Genomic DNA, 16,789 nt, shown 5'->3' with positions numbered 1-16,789 from the left:
AGGATGCTAAAGCTGGCACCAGGACAGCTTGCGATCAAATTAAAGCCTTACATCAGAACAACATAATTATTGTAATGTAACAACGTCAGTTTCTTAAAGTTCACTTTACTTCTAACTTCTTTATTGTTTATGTGTATGTGAGAGTAAAATTATCTGTCAATAATAACATTTTACAATAAGGCTGTCATTACAAATACATTTGTTTGCAGTAACACAACCTACCCTTGAAAATCGCTGCGACCCAACTTTTTTTCTGGCCAGTCAGATGAAATTTTTTTCGCTGTATGATTATTTGTCAAAAAAAATTTCCTACCTACCAACCCACACAAAAAACTTTGGGTCACGTTACCGCAAATAATTTTTAAATTACCACCTAACAGTAAATGAAAGTTCTATTTTGATTCAGTGGATCACTAGTGGCAAGTTTTGTGTATTCTCTTGTCTATAATTAACAGCTAGAATTTGTTGTTTTTTTTTAAATCATTTTGAAGGCAGACACTCTTGACATTCCTAAAAATCTGCGTCAAAATATAAAAAGTTGCTCTGTTGTGTCTGTGTAGATCCAAAACTAAAGAAAACTTTCATGTAGAATAATTACATTAAATATTTAAATCTAGTGTATATTCAAGACAATATCGCTCTTTTTACTTAACGATTCTAGTGAAAACAACGCTAAAACTACAATTTTAACAAGAATCATCACGCTTGTTTTCCACATTTTGGAAACAAGAGGCTTGATAATTGTTTCAGATCCATGATTCCTGTTTGTTCTGTAAGCTTATTCAGCTGTCCCTGTCTGTATTTTAGTATAAGTAAAATACCTGACTATCCTGGAGACTTTTTGTTCTAATCTGCTTTATTAAGTAACCAGGTGTTACTGATGAAAACTGGCTGCTGTCAATTTGTTAAGTTTGTTTACTGGCTGTTAAAGGCAGGTACATGCCTGCTTTATACAGGTGACAGCTAAGGCAGGTTCTACTGTAGATGGTTTTTTTATGCCCCCGGAGGGAGGCATAATATTATAGTTTTTGAACGGTCTGTCAGTCTGTCCGCAATTTTCGTGTCCGGTCCATATCTCTGTCATCCATGGATGGATTTTCAAATAACTTACCACAGTAAGACGACATGTCATGCGCAAGACCCAGTCCGTAGCTCAAAGGTCAAGGTCACACTTTGACGTTAAAGGTCATTTTTCATGATAGTGCATTCGTGTCCGGTCCATATCTTTGTCATCCATGGATGGATTTTCAAATAACTTGGCATGAATGTGTACCACAGTAAGACGACATGTCGCGTGCAAGACCCAGGTCCGTAGCTCAAAGGTCAAGGACACACTTAGACGTTAAAGGTCATATTTCAGTATAGTGTATTGATGGGCGTGTTTGGTCCATATCTTTGTCATTCATGCATTGATTTTAAAATTATTGGGCATGAATGTGTACCATAGTAAGACGACGTGTCGCGCGCAAGACCCAGGTCCGTAGGTCAAAGGTCCTAAACTCTAACATCGGCCATAACTATTCATTCAAAGTGCCATCGGGGGCATGTGTCATCCTATGGAGACAGCTCTTGTTTCTTTCTTTTTCTATGCCACGAGTGGTATGTATTTCATCCTCCAGCCTTACTAGTTTTGGTTTTCTTGGATATCTTATTTTAGGATCTGCTATTACATAGTTGCTATCCATCTTATCCTTACCAAGTTTGGATGTCATGGGTTATCAGGTTATTATTAGGATAATTCATCAACTATCAAGAACAAATAAGCCATTTATGTTGCTTTAAACCCCAACTAAAAAGATAGAAAAAAAAACATGCCTATATGTTTGCATGATGTTTTATTTAACAGTTGGTTATAAACCAGCTTCCTACCTTCATACTGGGACTATAAGCCTGCCCCTATCAGTTTGAGAAATGGATAAATGTTTGGAATTTAGCAGTTTGTACCACAATCATTTGTCTCTCTTCACTCAAGCCCGCCAGTACACAGAGAGTCTGTGATAAGGCTTTTTAATTTTCTTCTCGGGGAATATATTGAAATTTAATACAGGCTTGATCAGTTTTTTATGGTTTGAAGGTAAGAATTATTTGAATATAATTTTCTCAATATATTTTTTTGCAGGGTGGAATTAGATCTGTTTTTATGAAATGTTGATAAACGTTTGATGTCTTATATAAATGATTTATATTTAATGGAATTTGTTAAACTAGTAATTTTTAGCTCAGATATAGGAATGTTTTCGTGGTGTTACCTAGATACCATTTAGGAATCATTGAAAAAAAAATTAAAGTAATAATCCTATTTATATAGTGTGTAGTGGAACCTTACTGTATGTTTTATTTAGTATCTATAGAAAAAATTAAATTTTATAGTTTATGCAGACATGTCTTCAACAGGAACATTTGAATTAAGGAACAGCTCGAAATTATCGAACTTGAAATATGTAACTTTTGCTTTCACTTTAAAGTTGTATGTGATTGATTAATTTAGCTTTATATATTTCATTTAAGAAATAATGTATGGAAAAATAGTTGAAAAAGAGGTTATACGTCTGCGTAATAATTTCACAAGGGTGTAGCCCGAGTTATTCTTGCGACGTAGAATTGATGTTTAGTGTATTAATTTAAGTGAAACATGATCTTGCTATACATTATTTCGATTCTAATATGCCCTTTATCTAAAACAGAAGATAAATCATAAAATATAGCAGCTCTTTTTCTTGGTCGCAACAAAAACACTGACATCATCGCCTGTTAACTAGATTTAGTTTAGTTAACATTTTAAGTGTGTTATAACAGAAACAAGAATATCAGAATAAAATTTTTATCACATTGATTGGTACAACTATTTCCACATGGTTATTTAAGCATTATGCTTGAACTGCAAAGGTTTGTGGTTCAGATTCAGACTTGGCCTTGACAACACATCTGAAGACTTCTATCAGACCCTCTGCAGATTGAATTTTCATAATTTTGATTAAAGATAATATTTTAAATGATTTTCTCTATCTGGATGCCTAACTTCTACTTTTCTTTTCCAGATGTTGAAGTTACCAATGGCATTTCAACAATACAGTCTAGCCTTGACCTTGAGGTTGTGTATTCAGCTCCCCGTGACCTTCAGGTTAGGATTCCAGAGGACATTGACCTTCCATCTTGTGTTCCAGAAGAGTTCAAGGTCACTGAACAAAGTGGACAGATATTTGTGGTTTTTGTTGATACACCATTGCAGATTGATGCAGCTGTTTCCATGGGAACCAATTTGACCTTCACCTTTTGGTTTGAGGACACTAATGAGGACAAGGCCATACAGCTGTGTGAGAACTGTACCAGTGTTAGCATAGTAAGTGATTTAATATTTTTAACTCACTGAATCAGACTCCAGAGGGTTCAACGCAATAAGGGCGTATCTACATATAACTATAAGTAGATACGCCCTTATTGCGTTGAACCCTCCCATCTGTCATTAGCTCGACTATTCGAAGCATAGTCTAGCTATTCTACTCACCCTGGCGTCGGCGTCGGCGTCACACCTTGGTTAAGTTTTTGCATGCAAGTACATACAGCCATCAGTTACAGGCATATAGCTTTGAAACTTATTTTTTCTTTTTCTAGGTCAATTACCAACCTCTTTGGGTCAAGTCCCATAACTCTGACATGTATTTTGAGCAAATTATGCCCCCTTTTGGACTTAGAAAATTTTGGTTAAAGTTTTACATGCAAGTTACTATCTCCAAAACTAATGCAGGTATTGAATTGAAACTTCACATGTGTCTTCGGGGTTATAAAACTAGTTGATAGCAGCAGGTCCCATAACTCTGACCTTCATTTTGGCCAAATTATGCCCCCTTTTGGACTTAGAAAATTCTGGTTAAAGTTTTGCGTGCAAGTGCATACAGCTATTTCTAAAAGGCATATAGATTTGAAACTTATTTTTTCTTTTTCTAGATCAATTACCTACCTCACTGGGTCAAGTCCCATAACTCTGACATGTATTTTGAGCAAATTGTGCCCCCTTTTACTCATCGAAAATTTTGGTTAAAGTTTTACATGCAAATTATTATCTCCAAAACTAATGCAGATATTGATTTGAAACTTCACATGTGTCTTCAGGGTTATAAAACTAGTTGATAGCAGCAAGTCCCATAACTCTGACCTTCATTTGGCCAAATTATGCCCCCTTTTGGACTTAGAAAAAATTCTGGTTAAAGTTTTGCGTGCAAGTACATACAGCTATTTCTAAAAGGCATACAGATTTTAAACTTATTTTTTCTTTTTCTAGATCAATTACCAACCTCACTGGGTCAAGTCCCATAACTCTGACATGTATTTTGAGCAAATTATGCCCCCTTTTAGACTTAGAAAATTTTGGTTAAAGTTTTACATGCAAGTTATTATCTCCAAAACTAATGCAGATATTGAATTGAAACTTCACATGTGCCTTTGGGGTTATAAAACTAGTTGATAGCAGCAAGTCCCATAACTGATATGCATTTTGGTCAAATTATGCCCCCTTTTGAACTTAAAACTCTTTTGATATTTAACCTTTTTGGGTAATATTTTCCTGCTTCTGGGACAATATTTCGAATAGTCGAGCTTGGCTGTCTTACGGACAGCTCTTGTTTTATTTTTAATTTTATTAAATAAAATTAAAAATAAAATGACAGATGGGAGTTGATGTTGAATGGATACTCTGGCTTGTCTGGTATCAACACTTTTATTGTTTTCACCCTGTGTCTGATGTCAATAATTTTTTATTGTTCACATTTCTAACTGTTAATACTCAAGGTGCCCCATGTGGTTCTGGGACAATCTGGGTATGAAAAGAATTGGAAGCACTGCCTTACCCTTGCATGATCGTAAGAGGCGACTTACAGGGTCTTAACACTTTGGTTTTGCTGTAACTCTGTGATTCCAGCAGGTATGCAAATTTTGATTCCATACCTCATGTTTTTATTTCGATGTAAATGAGATGTGGAACCAAAATGTGTAGTCCTGTTTGGCACCATATAACCTATACTGTGTTGGTGCGCCGTAAAACCCAAATAAATAAATAAATAATACTCAAGGTGCTACAGTTTTGACTGAGTCTTAATTAAATTGGTCAAAATGTTTGCTTCATGCAAATTTTTAGAAGAGTTTGAAACCGGGTCATCTGGGTTCAAAAACCAGGTCACTAGGTCAAAATGTAGGAAAACCTTAAAAATTGCAGTTACAATAGCACATTTTCAGATTACAGGTATCACTACGTCACACTCAATGCGGTCATCCCTATTATTAGTAACAAACACACGTGGCAGAGAGATTTTCAGACAGTAGAATACTATAGCACATAGAGTTAATTACTGTAAGGATTGCATTTGCACATTCTTATCTCACAGTAAATGATGTACCTGGCCAGTGTTGCAAAATTTGTTTATATTTAAGGCACTAGTATGCATACTAACTGAGATGGTTGAATATTTGATGCATTTTGTTTATATCTTTTAATATAATCATAAATGGAATATACATGTAATAATTGATCATGTATACATATTTATGAGACTTATTCTTTGTATAAGAAATGCTTATAAAATGTCTTAACAATTGGCGAAATGGGCAGTTAAAATAAGAACATCTGCATGATTTATATATATATACGATAGTATAACTTAAAAAATTAATGGGTTGTAATTTTATAACCCATTTTAAGCTACATTAAGGTGCTGGACAACTTTTAAACTATTATTTTCCGCGATTTTATTAGATGATATTTGTTAATGATAATAAATGGATTGCATTTTGTTACAATCTCTACTTTTGTTTAAGACGGAAAATTAAGTTTAAATTTTTAACTTTTACACATAATGATTAATTATATAGTCTTGAATGATAGTAAAAAAATGCAAAAAAAAAAAATATATTGTTTTTAATTTTTGTTACATATATAAATTTGTAACATTTGTTCTGACAGATTCTACTTGTTTTTTTTCTTTATTATTTGTTGCAGCATTATTATCATTTTAGTCCTATTTAGGCTATGTATCATGAGTCTCTGAAGTAATGTAAATTGTCATACAACTTCCCCACAAAATTTGGATCGAGATTTCTGATTTACTCTCTCTAGTCAAATTGATCAAACATTCAACATCTGGATTGGTCACATTGAGTTGGCTAAAATACTGATTATGTTTTAGTTTAAACAAAAAAAATAATTTTCTTACAAAGTTAAGACAGTTGTTCATTGTAATATATATCGTCATTGTAATATATATTTATTGATTTATTGAGATGGCTTATTGACACACAAACAGAACAATATTTAATATGTGTGTTGCATCCAAAGTATAAACTCACACTCTCTCTATAGAAATATGTATATATCTTACATACAGAAACAATAATGGAATATATGATGTCATAGGCGGAGCTTAATCATTCTTGTAGACTTGCTTACTACATTCATGACCTCCCCACTCTGGTTCTCAAAAAAGGGAAAATTGTTTTATACTGACAGATCACATTATGTAACTTTCATGTTAATATGTATTTTTTATTGATATAGATTTCAATCTAATTAAGGCTTCAATAACAGATGGTTTATTTTGCTATCGGTGTCATCTGTTGTTTACATTCACCAATGATAGAGATCTGGCTAATACGTACAGAACAATATGTGATTTGATTTTATGATAATCTTAGTTAAAACCAATTTTTAATGTTATTTTTTATTCATCAAGTTTCCGTGAATTATTATTTGTTATAACTAATGTCATAGCTCTCAGTATAGTCAATCTAATTAAATTTCAACACTAATAAGATATACTAACTAGTAATCTAATTTGGTGTGAAAACAGTTTACTGCACATGTTATAATAACATCAGGTAAAGTAAATGTTTCTGTAATTCAGTCAACAGAGTTCTAGGACATGTCTGAATCCATTTAAGTTCTTAAACAGAACAAATAATGTGTAAAACAATATTCAACCATCACATAACATTCATTGAGTCTATGTAAATAACACCATCTCTCTGAATGTTTGTCCGAATCATAAAACCACAAACCTGGGATTTATCAGGTCATTCTAAAAATAGACACAGGGGCTGATTAGAGAATGTGCTATTTAAAGGCTTCATTTCTACCTGACCATCATGAATCCTGGTCAGAATGTCTGTTTTAGAAGATGTAGGTCAGGTTTGAAATTAGGTGATTTAGGGTCAGACACTAGTTTACTAAGTTTATTAGTAGGAAAATCCAATGAACTTTCTTGAGGATGCATTTTCAACCAGATCTTGTGAAACCTGATCAGAATGTTAGTTTTATGAAATCTAAGTCAGGTTAGAAATTAGGCTTTATGGAGTAAAAAACTAAGTCACTTCATGGTATCATAGAAAAGTCTGGTTAACACTTCATATGCCACATTAAATATCTGATCTTTTTATGCCCACAGCATCTACTGATGCGGGAGGCATAAAGTGATTGTCCTGTCCGTTCGTCCGTCCGTACGAGATTAACCAAATGGGACCATTTCGTCTAGCATCAATACCCCATACTAGAAAGACTTGATACTAATGCAGATGTAACCTGTGACCATTCCTCATCTTCAGACATCACCTGACCTCAGTTTGACCTTGACCTTGACCTCATTTTGGACTAAAGTTGCTTTATATGGGCCATCTCTTGGTTAACCAAATGGGACCGTTTCATCTAGCATCAATACCCCTTACTAGAATGACTTGATACTAATGCAGATGTAACCTGTGACAATTCCTTATCTTCAGACATCACCTGACCTCAGTTTGACCTTGACCTTGACCTCATTTTGGACTTAGGTTGCTTTATATGGGCCATCTCTTGGTTAACCAAATGGGACCGTTTCGTCTAGCATCAATACCCCTTACTAGAATGAATTGATACTAATACAGATGTAAACTATGACCATTCCTCATCTTCAAACATCACCTGACCTCAGTTTGACCTTGACCTCGTTTTGGACTTTGGTGCAGAATCTAGCGTTTATTGAATGCAGCTTCTTGTTTAATCCTGATATTCAATCTAAAGAATGTTAGGAACTGCAAGGAAGGTCGCATTAAGTTTCATAAGCATGGCATGGTGTTCATCTAAGCTGGTACCCTCCATTTACGTTATATCTTCGTTTGGACTTGTGTCAACTGATAAAGCAAATGTAACTATAAAAAAGCAAGGGTATATAGCTACGTCTTCCCGTGGTTCATATGTTTTTATGGACAAACCTATGTTCAGGATGAAAATTTCGATTTTCCGAGCTACCTGACAAAGCAGCGACGTTGGAGTTAATTGTTTACCACATAGAAGGTCCTGTGCGCGAACAGAGAGGGATCCGTTTTCTCATTTACCACAGAGAGGGATCTGATCTACATACACACCGTGAACTGAATCATTTGGGTTAAAAATCTTGGATAACTAGGCTAAAGCACTGAAGAATCTGTTTGCACTACAGATGCCACATTTTCTACTGGATCTGTATGGAACAAAGTCAGAATGTTTGTCTTAATGAATTCTAGGTCAAATTAGAAACAAGATTTTCTGGTTAAAACTTACTACAGTTAGGTGATAGAAAGAGGCCCCTTTCTTTAAACAGCTTTTATGACCAGGTGTTTCATGTTTATAGAAAGCCAGAATTCTAAATAAAGTTGTTTCAAAAGTAACACTTTCTACTTCACAGGGGGGATTCTTTTCATGAATTGAGTCAAATGGCTGTTGTTTTTACCCTCTGCTCAACTACATAAATGTCTTGTTGTCCTGTTAGAAATAAAAATAAAAGGAAAAAAATTTCAGTATACGTTCACTAGGTGGATCTTCACTAAACTTGTTTTAAAGCATCTTTGCATTAATCTTTAGTTTACAAAGTCAGACTTGATTACATGGGACTCAAACTCCATTTGTTTAGTTTGTACTATATTGCAACAGAGAAATGAAGTTTTCAGGGTGTTGCAATTTCAAATATAAAGGAAGTACAAAATTTTACCTTTAGGAGATAAGCATTCAATTTAAAGTTCCATAAAGCTTTAAAGTTTAGTCTGAAAACAGATGAAACAGCAGCTGCTGTCCAAATAGATGTTAAGCATAAATACATGGTTAGAAAAGCACTACTTTTAATACTGCACTTGAACTGATACAGTTAGAGGCATAAAGGGAGATAATCAAAAACAATAGATTCAATATTACTTTATATTATGTTCATCAATACTCAAACCAGCGACAAAAATTATAGAAAACAATTATCCAAAATAGCATTTAAAAAGTAATTATTTGATATATTTTGTGTATCATAATGGAAAATGTGACTGCCATATTTTAAACAAAGGTGTAATGAGCCTTTTAACAAACACCATCAACCAAAAGTTTTAAGAAACACATAACGTCAGTTTTCTTCTGATTTCATTCTTATTTTCATTCTCTGTACTTGGATTCAGTGCTGTTATATTGGCTCAGTGCTGTTGTATTGGCTCAGTGCTGTTGTATTGGCTCAGTGCTGTTTAATATATTGGCTCAGTGCTGTTGTATTGGCTCCGTGCTGTTTAATATATTGGCTCAGTGCTGTTGTATTGGCTCAGTGCTGTTTAATATATTGGCTCAGTGCTGTTGTATTGGCTCAGTGCTGTTTAATATATTGGCTCAGTGCTGTTGTATTGGCACAGTGCTGTTATATTTTCTGGGTCATCTGGATAATCATCATGGAAAACATCCAGTTTCAGTATAATAGAATTCTGTATAAGTCAGTGATACAGGGAAAGTGGGATGTTGCACATTTTATTACGTCTTGTGAACAGACTTGATCAAACTGAGTCTGCTGTTATTTTGCTTGTTTTATGCTTTTATAGGATCTTCTTATAGATTTTGTTATTTATTATAAACAGTTTTGTTTTGTAGCATTTCCCAGTAAAGACAGTTCTAGACTAAATTTGAATGTGTAGCACAGAAATGGATTTGTTAGGGTTCGTGTTTTTGTGATGTTTCCGTGGTGACTGATAGGGTTTGCATGTTCATATTAAGCCGTTTTAGTGAATTACGTAGCATTTCCTACTTTCAGCAGGAAATCTTATCTGGTTTCCAGGGTAACCAAATACATTACAATAATTAAAGTAGAATCTTTGAGTGTGTTTGCTCAACTTGAAGTTAATTAGCAGATGTTGTTTAATTCCTCTTTGTAAGTTTACTTTGGTGTAAATTCTCCCGTTAATTAGCAAGTAAGCTTTAACTAAAATTCAATCAATAAGATACAGGTTCTAAATAGGGAGAACTCAGACTTAAAGCACTTGCTATAGGCCTTGTTTGTGATGCACTGATTTGTATAAAAGGCTGAAAGCAGAACTTACTGCTTAGAGTAAACCATTTATAAGGTAGGAGGGTGGGGAAGAGGGTTCTGCGTGATGAGATTTGAAATTTTTAAAAAATTTAAAAGTTTTCATTCTAAGAGTGAAAGAGGCCTGTGCCTGTTGTTTAGGGGGAAAATTTAGCTTGGTATTTAGGCAAAGGGGAATAGAAATCCTGAGGAAAAAGTCAGTTTTAGGGGAAAGCTGCATGATTTGAAGGAAATTTCCAAGGGGAAGGGCCCTATAGATGGTCCCTACTAGAGATTGAAAACATGCTCTATGTAGATAATAGATGATGTGCCTTTAAGATACTCTGCTTGTTATTCTATAATGTAACTAAACAAATTATAGTTTACCTTTCTAACAGTTATACTGTAAGGGGCCTCTGTGACCATATGGTTAAGGCTACTGACTTCATGTTGCAAGCTCCTTAACCCCGTTGATTCGAAACCTTGCTTGGGATATAGCATTCTTTCATATAAGGAGGCATCAACTTGGCTTAGAGAAGGTCCATGGTTCTACCAAGGTGCCCACCTGCTGCTGAAATAATGCCTTGGGGCACCTGGGGGCTTTCTCCACCGAACTTCCCTATACGATTAATATTTGTGTTGTTGTGACATTAAACCCAACAAAAAAAAAGCACAGAAAAGAATTGAACTGCTCAGATAGGTACAGAGAATGTGCGTATTATGCAATTCCCTGTCTCTGATCACTATACTATCTTTAAATAAGTTTTTTTCATGAGAAAATTGCATGTAACTCATAGAAAATTGATTGATTATTACAGCTTTCATAGCATGACAACTCTTTCATTTTCTAGAAGAGAAAGAGAACAGTTTTATTATGCTGCAATTAGAGAATTTATCATTTTTTTGATCCAGGGTAAAATGCAGGCTGTTTACAGCAGAATAATGCATGGGATTAGAAATCAGTTTTTTCATGAGAAATCCTGACATGTTACAGATGTAATTTAAACACGAACAGCATTTTCTAGATGTAACAATTTTACAGAATGTAATCACCAACAGCATTATACTGGCTGGAAACTGAACTGGACATCGGGACAACCTCATCTTGATATCAATTGGCCCTTTTCCAAATAAGCTCGACTGAGAAAGTGTAGGCCATGATTCTGGGCATGAAACCACCATACACTACAGTTTACATGTCACAAAATAAGAAAAAGTACTCTTTATGTCATTTATTTTTCTATGGCTAGCCTTAAACAAAAAGGTCATTTCTTTTTAAGTCTTCAAGATCACTGGAAATCTGTAGCATGCAAGTTAGCAATGTGTAGGTAACTGAACCTGCCAACTGTCATTGGGCAACTTAACCAGGAGGTTATTAAATTCCAGAAAAGGACTAACTAAAGGACCTTATGCTACTCAGATTTTTTACCAAAGATACTCGTGTATAATGCGCAGTTTTTTTACCCACCCCCGAATCATGGGTGCATATTATACACAGGTTTAGAGAATTTTCCAGCTTCAGAACATTAAGTTTGTTTACGATTTTCCCCATTCCGGTAAAGGGAAATTACTTTCTGTGCTAATTGTCTAAGCTAAAAGGTACGATTGCCGGTACGTTCCATATTAGATAAAGTAGTTTATTTTTACTTATAAACAAAATTAATTTTATATAAATTTAAAAGTATTTTGAAGAAAGAAATATCAAAAGTCATAAATATTACGATACTAATAAAAGATCGACTGTTATCTTTCACCGAATTCAAACTGTGAACAACAAAACTGACATAAGACGTCACGCTAGTTGCTGATAGTTACTGGCCATTTGACTATAAAGTTTAACAGATCATATTAAAGGATAATCATACCTTTTTTTGAACTGAGATGTTGATGTAATTTTGAATGATGCCATACCGAGATATTGAAAACAAATGCTTTCTATTTATTTATAAAAATATTTAGATTTTTAAAAAGAAGCAACAAATATTACAATATCTTATTGGTTTTTGGAGGTAATTTATTACCGATGTCGATGTAAATCCTACTTCCGTTTTCGATCTACTTCAAAATTGACAAAAAATTGGGTTGACATATTCCAACTGGACCGGCGGACCAGCTCAATAGAGGATGAGTTGGACCAAGGGTCCAACGCTAAATTGAGCCCTGTGTAACACTAACAGGTGTAATTTAATACGAATAACATTATACAGCAAAAATATTACATGAATAACATTTTGCAGATCTTATGAAAGCACTTTACATATGTAATGTAATCATGAACAGTACTTTACAGATGTAATCGTGAAAGAATTTTACGAATGTAATGCAGTCATCAACAACATTTTACAGATGAAATGTAATAAATGTAGTCATGAACATTATTTTACAGATGTAATCATGGACAATATTTTACATATGTATTGTAATCATGAACATTATTTTACAGATGCAGTCATGGACAATATTTTACATATGTATTGTAGTCATGAACATTATTTTACAGATGTAATCATGGACAATATTTTACATATGTATTAAAATAATGAACTTTATTAGCCCACCATCATCAGATGGTGGGCTATTAAAATCACTCTGCGTCCGTGGTCTGTCCGTCCGTCATTCCGTCCGTCCGTCCGTCCGTCCGTCCGTTAACAATTTCTCGTTATCGCATCTCCTCATAAACTACTGGGGGGATTTTGACTAAACTTTGTCAGAATGATGTATTGATACCCTAGTTGTGTCCCTCTGAAAATCAGACTGGTTCAACAATTTGTGAGTGAGTTATGGCCCTTTGTTTATTTCTATAATTTATATAGATTTATATAGGGAAAAACTTTGAAAACCTTCTTGTCCAAAACCACAGAGCCTAGGGCTTTGATATTTGGTATGAAGCATCATCTAGTGGTCCTCTACCAAGATGATTCAAATTATTTCTCTGGGGTCAAATATGGCCCCGCCCTGGGGGTCACATGGTTTATATAGACTTATATAGGGAAAAACTTTGAATAACCTCTTGTCCAAAACCACAGGTCCTAGGGCTTTGATATTTTGTATGTGACATCATCTAGTGGTCTTCAACTAAGATTGTTCAAATTATACCCCTAGGGTCAAATATGGCCCCGCCCTGGGGGTCATATTGTTTACATAGACTTATATAGGGAAAAACTTTGAAAATCTTCTTGTTCAAACCACAAAGCCTAGGGCTTTGATACTTGTAATGTAGCATCATCTAGTGGTTCTCTACCAGGTTTATTCAAATTATCCTCCTAGGGTTAAATATGGCCCGCCCCGGGGGTCACATGGTTCATATAGACTTATATAGGGAAAAGCTTTTAAAATGTTCTTGTCAGTAACTACAACATTCAAACTTGGACCACATGTATGTTTTTGAGTGGCAAGATGAACCTTGACATGAGTTGACCTTGATTTTGACCTAGTGACCTACTTTCACATTTCTGTAGCTACAGCCTTCAAATTTGGACCACTTGCATAATTTTGTGCACTGGAAAAAACTTTGACCTTTATTTTGACCTAGTGACCTACTTTCACATTTTTGAAGGTACAGGCATCAAATTGGGACCATATGCATAGTTTCGTGTTTCAAAATGAAATTTGACATTGATTTTGACCTAGTGACCTACTTTAACATTTCTCAAGCTACAGCCTTCAAATTTGGACTACATGCATAGTTTTGTGTACCGAAAAAAACTTTGACCTTGACATTGACCTAGTGACCTACTTTCACATTTTTGAAGGTACAGGCTTCAAATTTGGACCACATGCATAGTTTTGTATTCTGAAATAAAATTTGACCTTGATTTTGACCTAGTGACCTACTTTTACATTTCTTAAGCTACAGCCTTCAAATTTGGACCACTTGCATAGTTTTGTGTACTGAAATGACCTTTGCCCTTTACATTGACCTAGTGACCTACTTTCACATTTTTAAGGTACAGGCTTCAAATTTGGACCACATGCATAGTTTTGTATTCCGAAATAAAATTTGACCTTGATTTTGACCTAGTGACCTACTTTTACATTTCTCAAGCTACAGCCTTCAAATTTGGACCACATGCATAGTTTTGTGTACCGAAACAAACTTTGACCTTTACATTGACCTAGTGACCTACTTTCACATTTTTGAAGGTACAGGCTTCAAATTTGGACCACATGCATAGTTTTGTATTCCGAAGTAAAATTTGACCTTGATTTTGACCTAGTGACCTACTTTTACATTTCTCAAGCTACAGCCTTCAAATTTGGACCACTTGCATAGTTTTGTGTACCGAAATGAATTTTGACCTTAAGATTGACCTAGTGACCTACTTTTACATTTCTCAAGCTACAGCCTTCAAATTTGGACCACTTGCATAGTTTTGTGTACCGAAATGAATTTTGACCTTAAGATTGACCTGGTGACCTACTTTCACATTTCTATAGCTACAGGCTTCAAATTTAGGACCACATGCATAGTTTTGTGTACCGAAACAAACTTTGACCTTGACATTGACCTAGTGACCTACTTTCACATTTTTGAAGGTACAGGCTTCAAATTTGGACCACATGCATAGATTTGTGTTGTGTACGGAAATGAAATTTGACCTTGAGCTAGTCAATAAGTCTTGAAATTTGGAACACTCAAAAATGGCACATTGGTGGGCGCCAAGATCACTCTGTGATCTCTTGTTTTACAGATGCAGTCATTGACAATATTTTACATATGTATTGTAGTCATGAACATTATTTTACAGATGTAATCATGGACAATATTTTACTTATGTATTGTAATCATGAACATTATTTTACAGAATGCAGTCATGGACAATATTTTACATATGTATTGTAATCATGAACATTATTTTACAGATGCAGTCATGGACAATATTTTACATATGTATTGTAGTCATGAACATTATTTTACAGATGTAATCATGGACAATATTTTACATATGTAATGTAATCATGAACATTATTTTACAGATGTATTCATGGACAATATTTTACATAATTATGAACTGTAATCATGAACGACCTTGTACAGAATGCAGTATACTAGAATTATTTTTAGGGTTGGATATCGTTAAGGACGAAGCGGTCCGATACCCATACCAACGAAACGATACGGTATTTTTAACGATACCGATACCGATACCATGCTTTGTAGTACACTACATAAGCAATGATTTGCTTAGTATTTTTATACACCTATGTAAGTAGATATACATGAAAATTTGCTGTGATATATGAACATTTTAAGTTTGTTAATGGAATGTTGTATGTATTATGAAAGAGTAAAAAATAAACATATCTTACAGACTAGTTTTCCAAATAAAAATCTAGAGCAGATACCTCGCTCACTATGCAATTTAAATCTATGAATACACTCACTGTAGTAATGCTTTTAAAGCTCAGTACTGTCTAGAACTGTTAAACTGAACACTTATTAGCTTTCAAATTACCCCTCTAACAAGTCGGACTCATTCTCACTCATGATAATCTTCGACTAGGTTGACTAGTAATGTTTTTTAAAGTGAAACACTTTGCAACACATTTTTAATTGAACAGTAACCTTCAAAACACTTGAAACAACCAACATTCCAACAATAACGTTATTTCTAATGGTTCGCGAAAACCGATTATTTGTTTACGTAGGTTACAGCTTAGTCTGGTAATTTTTTATTTACGTCATTTTTTTTTTTCATTGGTTTTAAAAGAAAACTACAAAGAAAAATAGTGTCGTATATTTTGAAATTAAGTATTGGTTTACGTTGTTTAAAACGACGGGGAAAGAAGTATTTCAGGTAATATTTAGCATACGAAACTATTCGCACGGTTGGCTCTCCATGTCAAGGGAGGTTACTCTGATCACAGTAAACAATGTCGATCGCGTTATTACGCTATTTGCTTAAATTTCTGCTTTATTTTGCCGCAGATTTTGTAAGAATTTTGTTTTTACTTTTATGGAAATACCGAAATCGGTACCGGTTCTTTTACGAAACGGTATATACCGGTACTTTTCGAAGTGATTATTCGGTATTGTACCGATACCGGGAACCGGTATCCAACCCTAATTATTTTACAGATAAACTACACCAATCAAAACTGAAATGAAAAGAATATACTTGTGTATTGAAAATTAATTGATTAAAATTTCCTGTCAGATTTTCTAGCATCACCTCAATGTTTGTATCTATTGTGACCCTTGCGGAGGATGTATTAACCTTTACACTGCTAAATTTCTAAAATGAATTGTCTTTCATTCAGTTTGGGCGTTACCACTTTTTATTCAAAGGGGTGTTCACTGAAAACTTACTGACTGAATAGGGAACAGTGCAGACCATGATCCATGCATCCATGCTGGCTGATCTTAGTCTGCACTGGTTGCAAAGGCAGAATCACTTGCCGCCAGCAGGCTAAAGGTTAAATAGAAAAAATATGTTATAGTGTGGTTACATTTACATGTTTTTCTGAAACAAGAGAAATGCTTC

The 16,789-nt window shown here is 34.4% G+C and overlaps 1 protein-coding gene across 1 annotated transcript in view; it reads left to right on the top strand.

The window, feature by feature from the left end:
* The window catches only part of LOC123531250 (polycystin-1-like), a 243,770-nt gene that overhangs the window by 80,724 nt on the left and 146,257 nt on the right, over window positions 1-16,789 (top strand). Inside the window, exon 6 of the mRNA XM_053518239.1 lies at window positions 3,039-3,340. Coding sequence (XP_053374214.1) covers window positions 3,039-3,340 — 302 coding nt within the window. The remainder of the gene's footprint in view (window positions 1-3,038; window positions 3,341-16,789) is intronic.

Source organism: Mercenaria mercenaria, chromosome 11, assembly GCF_021730395.1.
Source record: "Mercenaria mercenaria strain notata chromosome 11, MADL_Memer_1, whole genome shotgun sequence".
In the NCBI taxonomy this organism is placed as follows: domain Eukaryota; kingdom Metazoa; phylum Mollusca; class Bivalvia; order Venerida; family Veneridae; genus Mercenaria; species Mercenaria mercenaria.
This window is presented reverse-complemented; position numbering and strand designations above follow the sequence as displayed.